We start from the raw sequence: 21,125 nt of genomic DNA, 5'->3' as shown, positions 1-21,125 counted from the left end.
TTCCTGTTGCTTTCCACAGAGAAGTCCCACATCAGTGGGATAAATTAGGGCTCCGGAGTGCTGGGCTTTTCATCCAGTTACCGACAGTAACAGCTGCGATGTTGTCGAGCCGCCGGCTGCCTTCCCCCACTCCCAGCCGGCTCCGGCGGGAGCCTCCGTCCGCGGAGGAGCACGTTCCGTCTCGCGTCGGCTGGTCGCTCTCCGAAGGGAGCCGGGCTGCCTGCGTTTTGCGGGCGTGCTGCTTTCTTACCAGTCCGCTCTCTGAGGCGGTAGAGGCGTTTTTTTGCAATGCCAATCAGGATGCCAACAGGGAAGAGCACAAGACTCCCGTGCATATGGCGTTAATCTACAGGCCTTTGTCTGGGTAACATCCTGCCCGCCTGTCCTGGCAGAGTCTGTGAAATGGTTGTGATGTTCTCTGACCGGACACCTGCTGGGGTCCCAGGAGCTGGGGTATTTCTGGTCTGTTTCCAGGGAGCCATCAGCTTTCCAGATCCTCCCTGACCTTCAGACTAAGATCTCTGGTCCTCCCCTCTCCATCCTATTGCTGAGGGAGGGGCTCTACCGCGGCTTTACCCCCCTTGCTCAGCTCTGCTGCTGGTAGCCTCGCTCCCTTCGTGGGCTGGGCTTTACCAGGCGCTGTGTGTCCAGTTTTGAGACCAGTGTCCAGCTCTGTGGATGCACTTGGAAAGCGGAGGTGGGGAGGATGAGCCTGGGGGCACTCTGGACCCACATGCCCCCTGTGGGGCTCCAGGAGAAAATGGTGAAACTATTCCCTAGCTGTGCCCAAATCCTCGACGGGCTTCTCCGCCGTGCAAGGGGCCAAAGGAACATGTTGTAGTTTGAGGGAGGGGCATAGTGAAGCAAAGCGGGGAAGGCTTGTGACTCAGCATCGCAGCCAAGGCTTCCTGCGCCGGAGCGGTGCCAGTCCCAGCGTGCCTGGGTACCCGTTGCAGCCGTGCACTGAGAGATTCGTTAGGGCAGCGTTCTTCAGCAAAGGCCTTGGCCTCTCCCTCTCCCACCTGTTCTGTTCCCTCCCATCCTCCACTCTCCTGGCATCCCCCTTTGCCACCTGTCCCTGGCTCGGCACAGCCCCTCCCTGCTCCATCTGCCAGAGCCACTCCTGCAGCCCGTCTCTGACAGATGGCCTGGGTCCTGGTGCTTTGGAATGGATAAATAATGCCAGTCAATTAGAACACAAACAAGGCTAGAAGAGCCCCCCGAGAGGCTAATGAGGCGCTCATTAAAGAGCGCAGTGCCCGCCGCAAATGCTGCAACAAAGGGAGGTGGGCTGCTCCGAGGGGGTAGGGCCCTCATCCCTGCACCGCTGAGCGGCAGCAGGGTCACCAACTCTCCAGGCTTGTCCGGGAGTCTCCAGGAATGAGAGCCTGTCGTGTGATGCAGCCTCCAGGAATCCGTCCAGCCAGACCTGGCGAGCTGGGAGAGCAGCGGCGCGCCTGGAGTGCTGAGCCAAGTGCTTGGTGGAGGCGCCAAGCGGCCGGCTTTGCCAAGCTCCCCGCCCTCCCTTCAGTCTGCTGTGGGTCATCCACTGAGCAGCCTCCCGCCCCTTTACCTGTCCGGCTGCGTGTCGGCAGTGTCCGACCCTCAGCTTCCTCATGGAGACACCGGGATACGTGAGCCCAGTCCGAGCCGCCGGAGCGGTGTCCTGCTGGCCGCCCTTGTGCCCACGTGAGGAGGGGGTACAGTGCAGTGCCCAGGGAGGGGCCAGCGGTGGGGAGAACCTTGCCCGGGTGCTCCCCACCCCCAGCTAGAAGGGGAGTCTGTTCTAGGGGCTTCTTGCCCTCGCTGATGGCAGCTTTCCCATGCGCTTCGCTGGAGGAGGGGGCGTTTCATCCCCCGGGGAAGGGCGGGTGGCTCTGACTTTGCCCTGGCTGAAGCATCCTTCGGGTCAGGCATGTCTGTGTGCCCCTGAGTGTGTCCCTTGGGTGTCTCCTCTGCTGCATTTTGCTGCCCAAAGCCAGGGACTGCTGCCCAGGAGCTGGAGAGCCAGCAGAGCTATGGGAGAGAGCGGTAGGCCTTTGTCCTGACTTGCGGGTCATCTGTTCCCAGCCCCTCTCTGTGCGGTGAGGAGGGAGAAGAGACCCGTCCGTCTGTCTGCCTGTCTGCACGTAGATCCCAGGCTGGCCATGTGCAGAGGAAACAGAGACTTCCCTTGTTTTGCCTCCGTAAATGAAGACGACATCATCGTCACCCACGTGCTCAGTGCCCATTGGTGTCTGAGGGCTCTCCTGCTATTTCCTTCCATAAATGAAGGCAGCTCGGCCTGATTGCAGCTGATGGAATAAAGATGTAAAGGGAGTTTGGGTGTTGAGCTCCCCGCTCCCGCTGAGAATGTTTGTGGGTTCTGCAAAGGCAAAATGGCCTAGTGGTCAGAGCAGGGACCTGGGACACAAGCCAGACAAGTTTTGATTGGCCGCCTCTGAGGCTGGTCCATCTCGTGCGCGCTCCCCCCTCCCCCAAGAGATCGACGTGCGGTTTGGAAAAGTGCCAGAGCCCGGCAGCAGCTGTAGGAGACTCGCTCAGTTCCCCAAGGGAACGTTCAGCCAAGACACCTGGCTCCATTGCTGGCTCCGCCATGGGCTCGCCGCACGATCTTGAGCAAATCGCGGTGGGCGAGACTTGCAGAAAAAGCCCACGTGACTGGTCCCAAGTCACTTCGCTCTTGCTGACAAACCCACCTGGGGCCGGTCTGTAGTTTTGCTGTTTGTTAATGAAGCGACTTGCCTGCCTCTGAGGGGAGCGAGCGGCTGAGACGTACGGTGCCATCTGATTCCAGACTGAAGCTGGATTGCCAGGGTCTGAGGGAGGTTTTCAGCTCGTGTGTTTGAAAGTTGCATGCCTGGGAGTGGATGATCTCCCTCTGTCTTCCAGCTCCCCAGTGTAACCTGCGTCTCATTGAGAGCTCTGTAAATATCCCCCACGCCCATCGAGAGGCTGCCTAAGGAAAGCCGCAATTTAAACTGGTGTGTCTAAAAATGGTGCTTCAAAATCCCAGTGGCCGGAATAAGAGGAGAAGGGTTGAGTGGTCCATATCTCTGCTGGCAGGTGCAATCCCCAGGCTACCAGGGGCCTGGTGGATCGCAGGCCAGAGAGCCATCTTCTCTACCCTGCTGTTTCTCCTAGCAGAGCAGCGTGTTGCTGGGACCACTGGTCGAATCCCACCTTGCAGCATTGGGGTGTAGCAGGGTGGTGGAGAGGCCAGGGCGCGTTTTGGATCTGTCACCTGGCTCTTGAGTTTGCCTGTGTGCTGATGTGATGTTGTCCAGGCTTCGACTGATGGTGGCGTATCCCCATCTCTCTTCCAGCTGGGAGCCGTGGTGCACAGTCCTGTCCAGTCCTCGCTGCTGGGTTTCTCTGCCATCAGCACCTCCCTGCCGCAGGGATATCTGTGGGTGAGTGTGGCCTGAGCTGGCCTGCGTGGGGACTGGCACTGGAGAGCCAGAGGCTAACGCCTTCTGCTACTGGCAGGGGGGTCTCGAAGTAGCTCAGGCCTGAGCTCAGATGCCACGTTGATGGGCCGGGGCCGGGGCCGGGGTGGTGGTGAAGAAGAGCAGTGCCTTGTGAGGACTCAGCACGGCTCCTGGACAATCCAGGCCTGTGCGCCATTGGTCCGTGTCCGTGCGGAGGGGACTGGGAGCGACAGGGAGGGCAGTGAAATGCCACAGCCCCAGGGGCTTGGTTCCTTGCAGAGAAATCAGATGTTCGAGCCGGGCTGTGTGCACACTTGCCCAAGTAGCTGCAGTAACCAACCCCTCGGCTGTGGCCTATTGTATGTGGCATGGGGCTGAATCCACCCCCCCACCCCACTCTGCTGTCCAACACTCCTTTAAGGAGGTCCTCGGCACGTCGGAGAGCTTGCAGCCCAGGAGGGGCCCTTCTCAGCCACTCCGACCCTCACTCTCTGGCCAGAGAACAGTCCTGCACCCTCTGAAGCAGGGGAGGAGCCGCCAAGGACTTGTCTGTCCCAGTTTCCACCTTGCGATAAAACCAGGGAGACGTGGGGCACCCTGTCAGCAGTGATGATGAAGGCTCGGGGTGGAGGTGATGCTCCAGCCCGGAGCGCAGAAGTTCAAAGCCTCTCTGGGTGGCTTCCTGTATCTTCACAGGTCGGCGGTGGCCAGGAGGGGGCAGGGGGCCAGGTGGAGATCTTCTCGCTCAACCGCTCAGTGCCCCGCACGGTGAAGTCCTTCCCGGTGGCCTCCCAGGTGCTGTGCATGGAATACATTCCTGAGAAGAGTGAGGGCGAGCCAGAGCAGGGGACCGCGGAGGATTCGAGAACGGCAGCTGAGCAGCCCTCCGCTCCGCCTCCCACCATCTGCCTGGGGCTGCAGGACGGCAGGTGAGTTGTGGACGGGGGGGGATCGGTGGTGCCTTCTCCTCGGGGCGGTGTCTTGGCCTCAGGGTGTCCTCTATGGAGGTAGCTCTTCCCCTGGCACCACCACGGTGACATGCTGCATATTGATCGCCAGCAGCCTGCTACCCCCGGCACGGCAGTGTCGGCTCAGGGGCTGCCGTTATCCACCCGGCTGGTCCTTCCTTTGTTTTGCAGCATTGGTTTTCCCCCTCCTCTGCTAGCCGGGGCAAATCACAGTTCTTACGTCTCCCTCCCCTGCTGTGTGCCTGGCTGCCAGCCTCTACTCCTAGAGCCGCAGGCGGGGCTGGGCATGGAGCTTCTCCGCCCTTCCTGTCAGGGGTTATAAGGCTGCTCCTCTGTACCAAACATGTCCTGCCTCCTCCAGCTGAGATAGGCAGGGGCCAAGTCCCAGACAGGTAGATACCCTCTGTGTGTCCCCTGCATCCCTCCCTGTAGCCCGTGGTCTTGTCTCCACTTGATGCCAATGGGATGCTTCTGCCATGCAGCTAAGGACAGCCACCTTTAGGTGCTGTGGGCATTTGCAGCACCAGCCAGGAGCTGGCAAGGACCATGCTCTGGGCACCCCTAGTTTCCCCAGACTGAGCTTTGTCTCTCTGTGGGGATCCTGGCATTGCGTGTGCCACTGGCCCTCAGCCCCGGTACGAAAGGCAGCTGCCAACCTGTGAACCTAACCTGAATCTGGCATCACAGGCCCATCCATGGTCATTGTACCCTGAGCTCCATGACCTGCTTGCTGTGGCTTCCGCCGTGGCAGTGAGCTGTCCCTCCCTGCATGCCTAGAGGAGCTGGGCCGTACCTTCCCCTGTCTGGGAGCAAATGGGCAGAGTAGAAATACCAGGAATCAGCCTGGGGTGGCCTGGTCGGGCCCTGCTTGGTGCAGGTGGGTCAGACGGGCCTAATCCCGTGCGCTGCCCCACGCATGCAACTCCCCACACAGTGCAGGACTGCGTGCTGTGCAAGAGCTCTCCACGGTAACTCCATTTCTCACTACCTCCCCTTCCAGTATCCTGGTGTACAGCAGTGTGGACACGGGGGCTCAGTGCTTGCTGGTCTGCCGTAGCCCTGGGCCGCAGCCTGTCCTCTGCCTGAAACACAGCCCCGACTACCTGTTTGCTGGCCTGCAGAATGGCACCGTAGCTGCTTACGCCAGGAACAGCGGTGAGTGCGGGAGCAGTGCATGGGGGGACGAGTGCTTGGCTTTCGAGTGGCCTTCCCCAGGGGTCTGGAATGAGGCTGGGGAGACAGGAATGGTCTCCCACCGTCTCCCAGCAGTGGGTCTAGCTCGTTCATCTCACCTTTGCCTTGGCCGCAGCAGGGCTGGCAGTTAACCCTTTGGTGTTCGTTGCACTGGAACATCACCTGCAAATCTGCGCCTGAAGCTCAGGTGCGATGTGCCTAGTGCTAGCTGGGTCAGGAGGAATGGGATCTTCTGAGCAGCTCACATGGCCGGTGGTCTGGAGAGTAAAACAGCACGTTCAGAAGGGAAGGACGGTTCAATGCCATGGGTCAGATGTGTGAGCCCTAGAGTCAATTATCTTCTCTACCACAGACTTCATTTGTTACCTTGGTCAACTCACTTAACATTTAAGTGACTCATTTCCCCCATCTAAAGCAGGAATATTAGCATTTCTGTGCTTCCCAAAGGTGTTGTTGTGGTAAGTACACCTGATATTGGAAAACACTCAGCTACTGCCATAAGGAAGGCCATAGATGTACCAAAGAGAGGAGATCATGTGATATGCAGTTTCCCATGTACAGGACACACACAGTATCCGTGGCCTGCGTGCATGGTCACGTTGAGATTGGATTGCCCTGAACCTCCGGAGGGACCGTCACATGCAGAATAATACATAATTGACCCAGTGGAGGGACAGACTTGTCTGAACCTTCCCTGCACCGTGTCAGGAAAGTTGGTCCAGGACAGTTGCCAAGTGATTTTAAAACTCTTATTTCCCCCTGTTGTAAATATACACAGCAAGAGCTTCAAACTGGCAGTTCAGAATACAGTGGCTGGAACTCAGGATTCGTAACAGCTGCGGAAATAAAAATCTTATTTGAGAATTCTAGACCAATTTCCTGTTGATTGTCCATCACCTCTCTGTGGTGCAGAACACACTAGTCTCCAAATGGCTTTTAAACGTCCTTTGTTCTAAGTTCTAGATGGACACCAGATGTTTGTTCAGATCCATTCAGTTCAATGATCCTTTCTTGGCCTGCCCAGTTAGATGAGGGTTGCCAAAGTGACATCTGTCAGGATGATTTCCATTCCTGGAAAAGAGAGCAACTGGCAATCTCCAGCTACCAGAATAAATCGAGTCCAGCCCGGCACCGGTAACTACACTGAAACTGATGGTGAAAATGCCTAGCTAGAGAGAATTTCTGGGTGAAATTCACTCTTCTGCTGAGGACCAGGACAAAGCCATAACCACCACTCAGGTTCACAAAATAGAAAAGCAGTCAAGTAGCACTTTAAAGACTAGCAAAATAGTTTATTAGGTGAGCTTTCGTGGGACAGACCCACTTCTTCAGCTTTCGTGGGTCTGTCCCATGAAAGCTCACCTAATACACTATTTTGCTAGTCTTTAAAGTGCTACTTGACTGCTTTTTGCTGTGATAGTGTATAGACTAGCACGGCTCCCTCTCTGTTACTGTTCGCAAAATAGGACTGAAATGGTTCATTTGCATTGACCATCCTTTTGGTCACCATCAGGGCTTGAAGTGGGGACCTTCAGAGCCCAGAGCTCTGCCCCTGGAGCTAAAGGACTCAGGGTGTGTGCTGGCATCAGTATTAGATTCATGCCCTGGGTGGCTCAGGCATAGAGGAAGATGCCCGGAGGGTGTGTAGTGCAGGGATATTGTGCTGTGGATGACTTTTCCCTGTGGGTTGGACGCTGGCTGTGGGGTAGCGTGCCATGGGATGTGTACTCTAGCCTCCAGCCCAGGCGTCTCCACTGTGCTGCCTCTCCCTGCGCTGCATTAAGCAGCTGGAACAGTTGTGTCATCACCGCCAGCCCAGGGTTTGAAATGGGCGTGTGCGCAGAGCTCTTACTGTGCTTTGCAGCATGTTGGTTTTTTTAAATGAGTTTTTGATAAGGCATTTATAGATTTTAATTAAAGGGGGCGAGGTGAAGAAAAGCCATCTCCTGGGGGCGGTGCAGGAATGTAAATATGTGCACAGATCTGCAGGGTCATGTACCACTGAGCTCTCGCTTGGCTGGATAAATACAACAGGGAACCTGGCTCCTCGCATTGCACGGAGACTGCCCTCAGCACCCTCTCCCTCGCTGCTGGGCTTTGCTTCTTCTGGGGATGTGCCCCCTTTGCTTCTGTTGCTCATGTCGGGGGTTGCCCTTAGTGGCAGAGAAGGTGGCTTTGGGGGAGGGATGGGAATATATTTCTTGGCTGCTCTTGGTATCTGCCCAGGCTTGTGGTTTAAGAGGCAGCAGAATAATATGGCACCAGGCTGCCAACCCGCAGGGAGCGTGTACTGGGGCTCGGTGCTGGCTTGTAGCTTCCTAGCAAAGACATTTCTGGGGCTCTGGTGCCCAGCCATTCAGCCTGGCTTCTGAAGGCGCCTTGGGCCTGGCTACTCGTTTTCAGCATCAGTTCAGCTGCGCCTGTTGCTGGTGCGGCGCGGTAGCCAGCACAGAGGCCAGGCGCTGGGGTTCTGAGGTGTGGCATTGGAGGAAGCTGGGCTCCCTTCTGTCCAGGATGCAGGATCTTGGAGGCCACGCCTGGCTCATTTCTGGAATGTGCTGGGAGGTCTCCCAGCCAGCGGTTGGCCAGATTGTCTCCTCAACTATCGGACGCGAGCAGGTTCCTTTGGGCACCTTTTCAGGGTTTGCAGGGGAGAGCTCCTGCTGTGCTGGCTGTCGGCACCCTCCTTCCAGCACCCCGTTGCCCTTTGATGTTCTGCTGAAACCATGGCACATCTGGGCAGGGCTAATCTGCCCCAAGAAGTGACACTGGTCGAAGGCCTGTCACTCTTACCCAGGCCTGAGGCTCTGCAAAGGGGATATTCAAGGCTTCCCTCCCATTGCTCCTCTCCAGCTGTGTGAACTGCACAGCCACCAGTGTGCTGCTGTTAGGTCTCTCCAGGAGTCCCGGTGGGAGGGGTTGGGAGCTCCCTTGCCATGAAGCCCATACTGGTGGCCTGTCCCTGTGCAGTGCTGAGCACCCTCGACTAGGCCAGAGGCCAGAGAGGAAGGTGTTTGATGCTTCCAGATGGGGGGGTGTTCAGCTCCCTGGCTGGCAGCTGCCATATGGGGGATCCAGACATTGCCCTCAGCCCTTGTACAGCCGACAGCAGGCATGGAGCTGATCTGCAGTTCTTCGCCTCAGCCCCTCGTCAAGGCAGAGCCCAGCCTGGTCTCAAGGCTTGAAGGGGCTTGAGCAGATGAGGCTGCAGGAGTCCCAGGGCCCCTGCTCATGCCAAGGCAGCTAGCTGTGGTCACCAGCGTGCAGAGAGCCTGCGTGTCCTGGTGCCAGGGATGTGTGGGGTGCAGTGGCCAGCCACACACGAGCCTTGTGGAAGGGGATTTTTCCTTGGCTGGTGAGGACAGAGTCCCCAGGCTGCGAGGATCCTGGTGGTGCTGACTGCAAAGCATGGAGTGACTGGACAAGATGAGCTGTGGGCAGTTCTGACACCAGGGGCAGATGCACCATTTTCCCTGCAAGGGGGCTGTCTCCACCCTGCTCCGTCACTGGGAGCCCCTTTCACTCAGCGCTCTGCCGGCTCTCCCAGCAAAAGACAGAGTGGAGCGAGCGAGCGAGGGATTTGCAAGGCCCCTGCTGTGGCTTTTTTGGTTAATACAGGCCTCCGTTGGTCACTGGCTGCTTTTCTCTGGGGTGTTGGTGAAGTTGGATCCAGGCCGTTGCTTGTCAGGTGGATGACCCCAGGAAGACTTCATTCCCGCTGGGATTTCCAGGGCTAAATTTAGCTTCTGTCTTCTGGAATTACTGACCCCCACACCACAAATAACCTCTCCCCGTCCCTTTCCCGCTCTGATGGCAACGGGGAGAACACCAGCATTGCGTCCATGTGCTGCGCCTAGGAAGCATCCCATTCTCACTGCGGAGCTGGCCCCCTTGGAGGAGAACAGTCTACTACTGCAGTCAGTTAACGCAGCTACTCCTGTAGCAGAAGTGTAGAAGACTGGTTTGGAGCCACACCACCACCAGCTTATTCTGGGGGTCACTACGTACCCCTGGGGCTGGCTGAGCCCGCAGCCGAGTGCCTCCCGAGCTGTGTTCCCACTCATCTCTTCCATCCGTGTGCAGAATAAATTCTTGTGCGCACTGAGGCATGTTAGCCTGTGCACCGCCCATAGAAACAAAACACCTGGCTGGGGGCGCTTGGCTAATCAGCTGGGCGATGCTGGAATCTCCTGAGCAGCCGCAGAAGTGCCCAGCGTACGGGGAACACGGCTCTAGGGTGACCGCAGTTCAGCAGCCCATGAGGACCCGGGGCCTTGTCCTGGGTGGGGTTCCCATGAGGCAGTGTCTGCTGTGGGCCACATTATGCCAGCGCTTAGGCTGCCTGCGGGGCTCTGAAGATTGGAGAGTTGTGGGGAGCAGCTGGTTTCTGTCCTCTGCCTGGCGTTCGCGTGTGACCAGTGAGTCCTAGCGCGATCCTTGCTTGGAGCGCCAGCCGCGCAGTGCACAGGAGCTGGGTCTCAACAGCAGGTGGGCACCTAGGCTTGGCCGGGGGCTGAGAAGCCCAAGGGATTATGGGATGCGAGGATGCCGAGCGGGGCTCCCCTCCCGCCCCTGAGAGACCCATGCGGATGGGGTTTGGAAGTTCCTATGTTGTATCACTAGAGGGCAGGGAAGAGCCTCGATACCAGGCTGTATGGAAACGTCTGCGGGTGCCTGGGTCCCGCAGTGGCACTGCCCGCTGAGCGAAGCAGCTGCATCCCCAGAAAGGGGCGTGGACCCAGGAGCCCTGCCAGCCACTGGCAGTGCTGTGTACAGGCTTGGGGTGGGGCACGTCGAACAGCACTGGGCCGGAGCCCTACAGCTCCCTGGGTGGATTGAAGCCACAAGGCCGTAGAGAAAGGTGTGTCTGAGGGGACACGGCTGTGCTGGCCCGCCAGTTACAGAGAGGGGGCTAATTCCTGGGCTGCAGGATGCTCCCATATGGAGCCACTGCTGACCATGTTCTCTGAGGTTAACGCTGAGTGTGGCAGTCCAGTCTCGCCTAGGCTCAGTGTCCTGCCGCTGGCCAAAGGCAGGCATGCAGTCCAGGACAGTTGTGTATGCCCAGCATGGGCCAACAGCATGCTCAGACCCAATTCTGCTCACAGGTGTGGGCTCAAAGAGCACCTTGGGGTGTCCCCAGAGGTCTGCCCTTGGGTTTCTGAAGTCTCCTGCCATGGCGCAGGCCTGCCGGACTAGGCGTGGGGTGCCAACGGCTGAGTGGGACGTATCTCTTTTTCAGCTGAATTAGAGGGACCCTGGAGGTGTCATGTGCCAGGGTGTGGGATCTTAGCGAGACCTGCTTGAAAGCCAGGGAAACCAGGGCTGTGGGAGGTGGGAGCTGGCCTCGGTTGTGTATACACAGAATGGCTTTCCCTTTGACGCAGGCCGATGTGGGCAGCAGCTGGTGAATGTTCAGGGATCCCTTCCTCTCCCAGCTGGCCTGTTTCCATTACCGTTTCCTGCATGGGCTATAGAGGAGACGTGATGTCACTGCAAAACAAAGCAAGCAGGCCTGTAGTACCCGCGACTGACAATATTGTTTGTTGATAATGAGTTGTGGTGCGAGAGACCTGCTCCTTCAGATTCTGGGGCAGAACTGGGAGGACAACATGTGGTGTCCTGCACGTGTGACCAGACACCACCTTACTTGGGTGGCAGCAGTCGGTCGCTTTCTGCGCTGCAGCTGGTGCTGAGACTGGCAGCTGAGCGCGATGCTTTCAGGAAGCTGCTATGTTTTTTGTTTCCTTTCCCTTTTCTCCTTCTTGACCAGAAGGGCAGAAATTAGCAAAGCTCCTCTTTGCCCTCCCTTCCTCTGGTCGGGCCAGAGGCCCGAGTCTTAAGATTTTCCTCCCTAAAAATCTATTTGAAGTTTCTTCCAAGGCTGCACCTTCGAGCCCAGGAGTCTCTGGGCCAGATCCCGAGTTGGTACAAGTCAGTAGAGTAGTGCCAATTTACACAGCTTGGGTCTTCCAAGGTGGCTGACGAAGTTGCTTTTTGTGTCTGTTTCCAGTTCTCCTGCAGAGATTTTTGGGGTGAAGCACACAGGGACGGCTGGTTAAATATTTCAGGAAGAAATATTTCCATAAATGCTGTTGCAGTTTAAGCCAAAAGTAACTGGTCTGTTGAGCGGTTTCATTTTCAGGAACATTTTCTGGAACTGCTGATGTTCAGTGAATATTGCAGAAATGCTCAGAGAGCTCCAAAAACTACCAAACGTCCTTAGGGGAGAGACTTAAACAGATTAAGATCATTATCTTATCAAAGAGAGGGCTTAAAGGGTGACTTGATTACAAACCACAGGTCCCAGAGAAAAGAGATCTGATGTGAGGAAGTTTAGCAGATGAAGGCATAACAAGAGCCAATGGTTTCCATTAAAAAAAAAAAAACATTTTGGGAATAAGATGCTAATTTTTAAGTGAGGGCAATTAGCCACTGAAACAGCTTAGCAAGCAATGGTGGTAGATTCATCACTGCAAAGCTTTAAATCCAAATTGGATGTCTTTCTAAAAGATACACTATAGTTCAGCCACACATTAATCAGCTCTGTGGTGTCACTTCAATAGCAGGGAAAAAAATTCCTTCGCTGCAGGAATTGCGGGGTGAAATTCTGTGACCTGTGCTGTCTTGAGAAAAGGAGATTGAGGGCTGGGGACCTGATGATAGTCTTCAACTATGTTCAGCGCTGTTATAAAGAGGACAATGATCAATAGTTCTCTGTGTCCATTGAAGGTAGGACAAACAGTAATGGACTCAATCGGCAGCAAGAGAGGTTTAGGTTAAATGTCAGAAAAATCTTTCTAACTTTAAGGATAGTTAAGCTCTAAAATAGGCTTCCAAGGGAGGATTTTAAGAACGGAAATGCACCTGTCAGAGCTGGGCTGGGTTTAATTGGTGGTTGGTTTCTTTCCTGAGGAAAACCTCAGCACAGAGGACTGGCTTCTGGCGGTACCTTCCAGTCCTGCATTTCTCGGAAATTCCATAGCCCAGGGCTGCACAGCTCCTTCCGAGCATTAGAAGTTCCTTTGCAAAAGTGACTGTGCTTGGAACCTGACTGCAAACTCAGGGAAAGAACCATTCAAGGTCACCTGGATTTAATCAAAATGGTGAGAGTTTTAAGGGTGTTGAATGTGTGAAAATTCCCTGGAGTGAGCTGTGGGCAGGGAGTTCTTGTCCATGATGAGTTGGAGAGAAGTGGATTGTGTATGTGGATTGGGTGAATAAAAACGATCAGGTGGAAATGTCCCAACAATTCCGAGGAACCAAGACTGGGTTCTTCCTGCCTGGACTCTTGGCTGTAGCACTGTGGAGGTGCTGGTTTGTGGCTTCAGCCTTCGGGTTGAGTTCAATTAGGGGCTTAGAACAGAGCTTCAACCTCTGTGTTTTGTCTGCAGAACACAGCGTGTCCTCCCCAGGCTTTTAACACTCCCACCTTGAGTCCAGGCAAGCAATGAGAAGGGAATGGTCCTTCCAGAATGGGTGTGGAGCTGACTTGTTCAACCTTAAGTCCAGGGCTCTGGGGGTCTCTGTCTCTCTGTCTTTGGCTCTTGGCCCTTCAGGCAGGACGGCTGCAGCTCATTGCGCTCAGGAGCTGGGAACTGCCAAAACTTCTGTTTTAAAGCCCAGTGCTCATTATGCGTCTCAGGCTTTTTAACACTCACTTGGTTGGTGTTACCACCTCTCCCCCTCCTGCCAGGCAGCATCTATCGCAGCCTGCTGTCGATACAGCCAGCAGTTGCTCCTTTACTTTATTGCGAGAGGATCGTCTGCTGTGGGTGTGTAACTGCTCACAGCTGGATTTGAACCTGCGACCTCTGGAGCTTAGTGCAGGTGCCACTATGGTTTGAGCTAAAAGGGAGCTGCCTCTTAGCTTAGGCTGCAGAGGAGACTTACTTAGTCTCTGTGAAGTGGTCTAGGTGCCATTATGTGAGACAGAGAACCACACATAGGCATGTGGATTACAGACACTGCACTCGTGGGTTCCAGACCCAGCTATGCCCGATCCCTTCAGTCGCTTGCCCCCTTCTGGGAGCTTTTGAGTGATTTTCAGGCTTTAAAACAACATCCCTGGCCAAACTCCACAGAAAAAAACTGCCTGTGCTTCTTCAAGGAGACCCACTGACTCACGTACCTGGGCCAGATCAGAGGAATGGCCACGTAGGGCCTGACAGGGGCCTACCTATCTGGTCAACGCTAGAGACAAAGCAGGTGCAGGACACCATGAAGTTGGGAGTTTAGGAAAAACCTACCCGAGAGGGCTGGGTACCATTCCTTCTTGAGCAGGGGAGAGAGAGGATGGGGAAGGTTCTGTGGCCTGCAGCTTGCAGGAGATCAGCCTCCGTGACCACAGTGGTCCCTTCTAACCTGTGCTGTGCAGCAGGAGGGGTTTCTACCCAAGCGTGGCACCTCGAGAACCCCCAGCAGGCCGAGAACAACTGATCTGCCCCGAGTCCCCTTGCCGCACCACACACCATTGGCAGCCTCTTGTCTCTTTCTGCTCCAGGCTCTGGTTTAATCCATAACCCGGCACTGCTTTAATTAGAGCTTCCTGAACGCCCCCGTCTCCCCAAAGAGATGCCGCCGCCTCCAGCTCTTTAAACCGTCTGTAGAGTCGTGCGCGCTGCGGGTCGGGCGGTGGAGAGCAGAGACTGCCTTTCATGGTTCACATCAGGCAGGTGCCAAGAGGGGTCAACCTGCAGCAGATCAGCAAATGCGAGGGGCGGGAGAGGTCGTTCCTGCCGCGCCTTTTGTGGGGAAATGGGCGCAGCGGGCTGCCCTGATGAAATGGGCTTGCAGTTCAGTTTCTCTTAATGACAGGCTGGGTCTGGTGCGAGAGAGTGCAGCAGGGTACAGGAGGCAGCTGCGCAGCTCTCAAAAGCTGCCACCCGTCGGCCAGCCCAATGCGCGTTGGTTAACTCTGGTATAAAGAGCCCACGTGTTGTGGCTGCTTCTAGCTGGGCAGTGGTGTGGGGCCTGGGATCTGGGCTGTTTTCAAAAACCTACTCACCTTGCAACTTCCCCACCCCAGCCTGACCCCTCTGGAGGAGGGGGTGGAGAATGCAGAGACCAGACTGTGGAACCAATGCAGCTAGGTGGCAGTCAGGAAGTGCCGCCAGCTGTGTTCCCTGGAAGCTGAGCACTTGGGCGGCCACCGGGAGACATTCGGGTGCTGCCCAGCTGATGAGCAGAGATCCCCCAGTGGGCAGCCTGTGTTTCTGTGGGTGGTGCGCATCTGCACATGCCTTGGTGCACGTGACAAAATTTATTCTGCCCTGGATGGAAAAAGGGACCCCTGGCTGCCAGGCTAGGCTGTTTGGGGGAAAGGAGGGGATGGGTCTTGTGCAGTGACTAGCCCTGTTCCCAGCACCACGGTGCTCAGCAAAGGAGGCCGCGAGCCAGCCAAGTTCCGCACCTGGTTCATCCCTCCCCAGGCTCGGAGCCCCATTCCAAGGAAGGGAAGTTATGTAGTCCCCTAAGTTGCTGCCCAAGGCAGGCAGAGCGGCAAGGGAGCTCTGGAAGAGCCACGGCCGGCTTGGAAGGCCAGGGTTCATGCCGCGCTCTCCAATATTTCATGTTTCTTAGTGCAAGCAACCCCACACAGCCTCCTCTCCGGCACCTGGCAGCCTGTGCATACCGCCAGGGCTGCAGCAGGGGAGAACCGTGCTGGGTTTCCTGCTGCAGCATTTGGGATGTTGTGGCATTAGGTGTGACTTTATTCACAGGAGAAAGAGAGTGCAGCCCAGCTGAGCCAGCACCTGGGTTCCTGTCATGGGCCAGCTCCTGGCATCTGCCCAGCACAGCTACTGCCTTAACCCCACTGCTGAGGGCTGCAAGCACAGGGGAAGGCTGGGCACGAGAGCAGAGACTGCCAAACTCAGGGCAATGGAGGCCTTTCCTGGGCTTTCTGGAGAGCAGGGGCAGACCCGGGCACTTTCAGCTGCTAAAGCTTCCCAGGCGAAGCTGTGGTGACTGCTGCAGGTGCCGCAGGGAGCTGGTGAGCTGGTGAACGGAAGCGGGAGCTCCATCTGGCTGCTGAAACCTGTCCTGTGCTGCAGCATTGCCGGGGGTCCACATCTGATCAGGCTCCTGATGGGAGTCCTAGATGCTGTGGGGTGGGGTGGGGGGCGTGAGAGCCGGCTGCGAGGTGACCGGCCTCCTCTGGTCTACTCCCTGCAGTCTCTGATTTCACCTCCTTTGTCTGCTCTTGCTGCAGGGGGGCTGTGGGATCTGGAGGCACAGCCCACTTGCCTGGAGGTGGGCACAGGGCCGGTGCGCACACTGCTGGCGCTGGAGGACACCGTGTGGGCCAGCTGCGCCAACCACGTCACCGTGCTGGATGCCACCAGCCTGAAGGCTCAGGTACGGCCCTGCATGCGGTCAGTGCGGCGCCCCCTCCCGCGGGCAGGGCTGGGGGCCCGGCCTCCTTTCTGCCCTCCCCACACGCACTCTCCCAGCCCCTTGAAGCTGCACACTGAGCAGGTGGGGCCGGGGCCGGGCTGCTGTGGGTGCTACTCTGGGCTGACGTCTCTCCGTCCCCCGTCTTCCCTGGGAGGCCCAGGTATGGCCTGGCCTGTACCCCACGCAGACAGCTCAGATGGAGAGCTCGCTGCTGGTCTGGTGGGGGCTGGGCAGGAGTGAGCTTGGAGCAGTGGGGCAGGGGAGGTAGGGTGGCTGAACAGGCCGGGGGAGTGGGGAGGTCAGCAAGCCTCTTGCTCCTTGGGATCCCTGCGACCGTTGCGCCTCTCATCCACGCGGCCCCGGTGCCACCTCGTCCCTATTTGCATCAGCTGCTCTGGGCGGAGTCGGGGGGTAGCTGAGCCCAACAGACCCTGCCCAGTCCTTCCAGGAGCCCTGCTCTGGGCCCTGCTCCGACCTGCTTTGGGGCCCTGCTGAGCGAAGGCCGGGGCAGTTGCAAAGGAGGAGGCCAGGCGCTGAATGGCCTGGGACCAGCTCTGGGGCAGCAGGCATGGAACCTGGGCATGTGGCTGGGTGGAGCTCTGTGCTCTGTGACCCTGGTCCCTGCACCCTTGTGCGTGGGGTCCCTCTGTCCCTGGCTTCCGCTGTGTCTGGAGGGTGACTGGAGGTGGGGAAGGGCACTGGCTGGGAAAAAGCATGGAGCTGTCGCTGGTGGAGGGGCTCAGGGAGGAAGGTGCAGCCCCCACAGGGTGTCTGGGGCAGCCAAGCAGAGGTGCTGGTGCTCCAGGGTAGCCAGAGCCCACCTGACACTGGTGCATGGGGCCGAGGCAGCGAGTGCCGGTGTGGGCGGAGGAAGGGCCAGGGGTACGTGGGGAGGAGCCTGAGGACGGAGCCCCAGGGGAGCAGATAGGCCTGGTTGTGGGTGGGCGGCTGGCAGGAGCCTGCCAAGGAAGGAGGCCCTGATGTACAGCCTGGCTAAGGCATCTGCCCTGCCCCCGGGGGTTGGGCTGGTCCCAGGTCGCATTGTCCCCATTGCACGCAGGGTCTCCTGTACCCAGTGCGACTGGCTGAGTCTCCGACCTCGTCCCACACGCCCCCCAGCCAGGACGGACAGAGCTGAGGCTGACGCGTGGGAGCCAGCCGGCAGGGTCCCAGCTCCAGCCAGAGGCCACAGCTGGAGCACTTCTGGGTGTGCGTAGAGGCCCCACGTGTTCTGGTGCGCGCCAAGCACAGCTCTGGAGCTGCGGCGGGGGGGCTTAGCCCACCAGGGCCTTGGATCCGGGGGGCTCATACCGCCCGTGCTGCCAAGGTTTTCCTGTTCTGGTTCAAGCTGTTCTGGCTCCGTGCTGCTGTCCCGCCTCTGACTTGGCTTAGATAGACCGTGGGGCTGGCCGCCGACACCACTGCACCACTCAGGGCCATGACGTGGCTCCCCCGCCACCTCCGCGAGAGAGGGGAGCACACGGCCTGTAATCCCTGCCCAGACAGCACTGTGCACGGACGTGGCTGGTGCCTCGCAGGGAGGTGGGTTGGCTACAGTGGCGGGAGAACCGGGAGGGGTTGCTGCAGGGGGGTGGGGGGGTGCGGCAGTGGGGTGCTCCAGTGTTTCAGGTGTAGACCAGCCCTCGAGGTCCTCTGCAGTGACGAGCTGAACTTGGGGAGGCTGGGGCAGCCCCTCCTTGCTCCTGCAGGACGAGTCAGCCCCCGCAGGCCTGCAGCAGAGCCTCTCGCAGACCGGCTCAGCCAGCCCTCGCGGCTCCCCTGGGAAAGACCAGGGAAGGGTGTGGGGGCAGTGCCCTGCCTGCTGCTGCTGCTGTGCATGAGCTCACACCGCTCGAGTGTTCTGTGCCCTTTCCAGGGCTGCCCTCACAGGCCCATTTCCCCACTGGTCACAGCAAGCAGCGAGGCGTCCGACGAGGGCGCGTTTCTCGGTTGAGCGCTCCCCGCGTCTCTGCTTACCGCACCTTCCTTGGAGCACTCCCAGCCTACTACAGAGGCGTGGGCCCCGGACTCTGTATGCCACCTCCTGCCTAATGGGCTGTGATTGTCCCTCGGCGTGCAGCACCGCTAGTGTCTTGCTTTGTGTCTTCAGAGCGCCAGGTGACAGTGCTGTTAACTGGCCTCTCCAGGTGGGGAGGAGGAGCAGTGCGTCGTTTGCTGCCTGAATGGGGCAGATCAGCCAGCTCCGACTTGTCTGGGCCAATGGGCCCGGCGCACTCGTGGTTCCCCAGGCAACAGTGGCAAGAGATGGCCTGAGGCTGAGCTTGGCAAACCCAACGGCGGGGCAGTGTGTGACCCCCGGCGGTGAGCGTGGGTTGCCCCCGGGAGCTGTGCCTTTTGGGGTCAGGACGGTCCAGGCAAAGGGGAGTCTGACTCTTGGCTAGCGGCTGGGCTTTCCCAGGCTACAGATAACTAGAGTAGCTCGGCCCATAGCGAGGATAAGGGCTCTGCTGCTCTCAGGGGTTGAAAGCTACAGGAGATGGCTTCAGCAGGGGCCTGTCCTGAGAGAGCCGAGGGATGAGGGTTCTAGTCCCTGGGCCTTACGTGATGGACTGGCCAGGCTCGGTTTCTCCAAAGGGCTCTGTCAGACAAAGGCCGGCGACTTGGGAGGCCCCAGCCCAGGGGATTATAAAAGCCAGTGGGAGGGCTGTGCAGGTCCTGGCCCATAGGAAGGTACTAAACACCAGGCTGAAGGGACTGCAGAGTGGAACCCTGAGCCAGGTGCTGAATTCAGGCTGCTGCAGGCTTGGTGGAAGGGCTGGCACAGACTCCCCTCACCCCACGCCCGGGGGGGTGGGATTCATGGGGCGTGGGAGTGTACAAGAAATGGAGGCTTTAAAATGGGCTTATTAGTCTGCTGTTCCTTCTGGCTGTGAAACATCAACTGAACTGGTGGCACCCCAGTAAGATGCCCCAGAGCTGTAGAGTGCACAGTCAGTGCCAGGAGAGGTGGGTGGGGAGCTCTCAAACTCTGCCTGCACCCCGGCCTCCCATGGCTGGTACTTCCAGGCCTGCTCGGGGGACCCCCTTTGCCCACACTGCAGACTCAAGTCCCAGAGGCTAAAGCTGGTGCAGCTGGCGGCTCCCCAAACACCCCCGACCCACGGCAGCCTGTCAGGGTGACATTGGGCTGCACTCGGAGCATGGCCGGGACACAGGCACTGAGGTTTTAGGGGCCCCAAGCAGAGGGAACAAAGAGGCATTTGAGACTGCTCTGGAAGCTTCCCGCTGGGTGTGGTGCAGGCCGCCGGAGCTGGGCTTATGGGGCGGCTGAGACGGCACCAGCGAGGGGCAGAGTCAGGAAAAGGCAGAGGCGGCCCTGGGCTGGTGAGACTGTTCACGTGCTTTTGTTCCCAGAGCCGGTGGTGGGTCAGGCCCTCTCTGTCGCGGGAACCGGGCTGCCCTAGACGCCTCGTACCCAACAGTCATGTGGCTGCAGCTCGTTAGTTGAGCGGGTGATAGAACAAGCCTCTGGCTGACAATGGGCTGGGCTGCAGCATTTCTTTCCCCCCCCCTTTGCTTTGGAGCACCAACTCCCTGCAAAGCCTCTGCAAGAAATTCCCTCCCTCTGCTTGGCTCAGGCACTGACCCTGCTGCGCCTGCGTCTGAGCCATCGGCGGACAGACAGCAGGCGTCCTTGCAAGCCTCCTGGCAAGTGACTGCACCATTGTGTGTCCCTTGAGCAGACTCAGTCACATCCACTTAAGCTGGTGACCTGGATGGAGCTGGCCTGGCTTCTGGTGCTCTCGTGTTCCCCAGCAGAGCTAGCCTGGCAGTGGATGAGGAGCTGCAGCCTGTTCTATTCTTCCACTTAAGGCCGCCCCACCCCCACTCACACCTGTGCAAAACCAGTGATGGCAAGGGGGCTTCCTAGCTCCCCATGAGGAAGGCATTGTGACCTTCTGGCCCTGAGTACTGGGGAGAAGGGGAGAGCTGAAGGGAAGCTAGCTTGACTCACCAGGCCCAGCTGGGGTTTGTTGGGCCCACCCTTAGAAATGTGCCCCCCCCCGGCCCCATCCCCCCTGACTTCTCTGGATAAACTTGTAAAGAGGGGGGCCTGGGGTCTTGGAGACAAAATAGGTGCCCCCAGGGTTTGTGCTTCTGCCCCAGACTGCTGAGGGGAGGGACCACAAGTGTGCATCTGGGTGCACGGTAACAGCAGAACAGCTCTACCCATGCAGCTGTGTGGCTGTGAGCTCCATAGTGCCGCTGCTCTAAGCTGACAGGCGAGAGCTCTCCTGTTGACAGACTTAATCCACCCAACGAGGTAGCCATGTTGATGGGAGACACTGTCCTGCTGGCCTAGGGCTGTCTACGCCAGCGCGTGGCTCTGTGTAAGTTACATTACTTGGCTGGGGTGGCTTATTCGCACCCCTGAATGATATAGGTGATACTGACATAAGTGGTAATGTAGACATGGCCTAAGGCAGAGGTGCCAAGTGATTGGTCTGAGGTTATGCGCCTGGTCTGTGGCTAGAGGCAGAATGGGAATCCAGGGAGCCTGAGATTCAGCTTGTGTCTTACGCTCCACATTGCTTCCTCTGTCCCCTGTGGGGTCGACTGTGGCTGGAAGAAGAGAATCTAGTCCTACATCCCCAGCTGGCGTAGGTCGGTGTCGCTTTGCTGGCGCCCATGGGCCGTGTCCCCAGCTGGCGTAGGTCGGTGTCGCTTTGCTGGCGCCCATGGGCCGCGTCCCCAGCTGGCGTAGGTCGGTGTCGCTTTGCTGGCGCCCATGGGCCGTGTCCCCGGCTGGCGTAGGTCGGTGTTGCTTTGCTGGCGCCCATGGGCCGTGTCCCCAGCTGGCGTAGGTCGGTGTCGCTTTGCTGGCGCTCACGGGCCGTGTCCCCGGCTGGCGTAGGTCGGTGTCGCTTTGCTGGCGCCCATGGGCCGTGTCCCCGGCTGGCGTAGGTCGGTGTCGCTTTGCTGGCGCCCATGGGCCGTGTCCCCGGCTGGCGTAGGTCGGTGTCGCTTTGCTGGCGCCCATGGGCCGTGTCCCCGGCTGGCGTAGGTCGGTGTCGCTTTGCTGGCGCCCATGGGCCGTGTCCCCGGCTGGCGTAGGTCGGTGTCGCTTTGCTGGCGCCCATGGGCCGTGTCCCCGGCTGGCGTAGGTCGGTGT

General features: G+C 58.3%; 1 protein-coding gene across 11 annotated transcripts in view; it reads left to right on the top strand.

The window, feature by feature from the left end:
- ARHGEF10L (Rho guanine nucleotide exchange factor 10 like) overlaps positions 1-21,125 on the top strand; it is a 207,770-nt gene that overhangs the window by 127,061 nt on the left and 59,584 nt on the right. For all 11 annotated transcript variants that reach the window (XM_074975935.1, XM_074975932.1, XM_074975929.1 and 8 more), the window contains 4 exons: positions 3,327-3,413; positions 4,128-4,360; positions 5,400-5,554; positions 15,807-15,952. In XM_074975935.1, the coding sequence (XP_074832036.1) occupies positions 3,327-3,413; positions 4,128-4,360; positions 5,400-5,554; positions 15,807-15,952 (621 nt within the window). The remainder of the gene's footprint in view (positions 1-3,326; positions 3,414-4,127; positions 4,361-5,399; positions 5,555-15,806; positions 15,953-21,125) is intronic.

Source organism: Carettochelys insculpta, chromosome 23 (assembly GCF_033958435.1).
Source record: "Carettochelys insculpta isolate YL-2023 chromosome 23, ASM3395843v1, whole genome shotgun sequence".
NCBI classification, from domain to species: Eukaryota; Metazoa; Chordata; order Testudines; family Carettochelyidae; genus Carettochelys; species Carettochelys insculpta.
The sequence above is the reverse complement of the archived record's forward strand: the minus strand, read 5'-3'. Positions and strand labels throughout refer to the sequence as shown.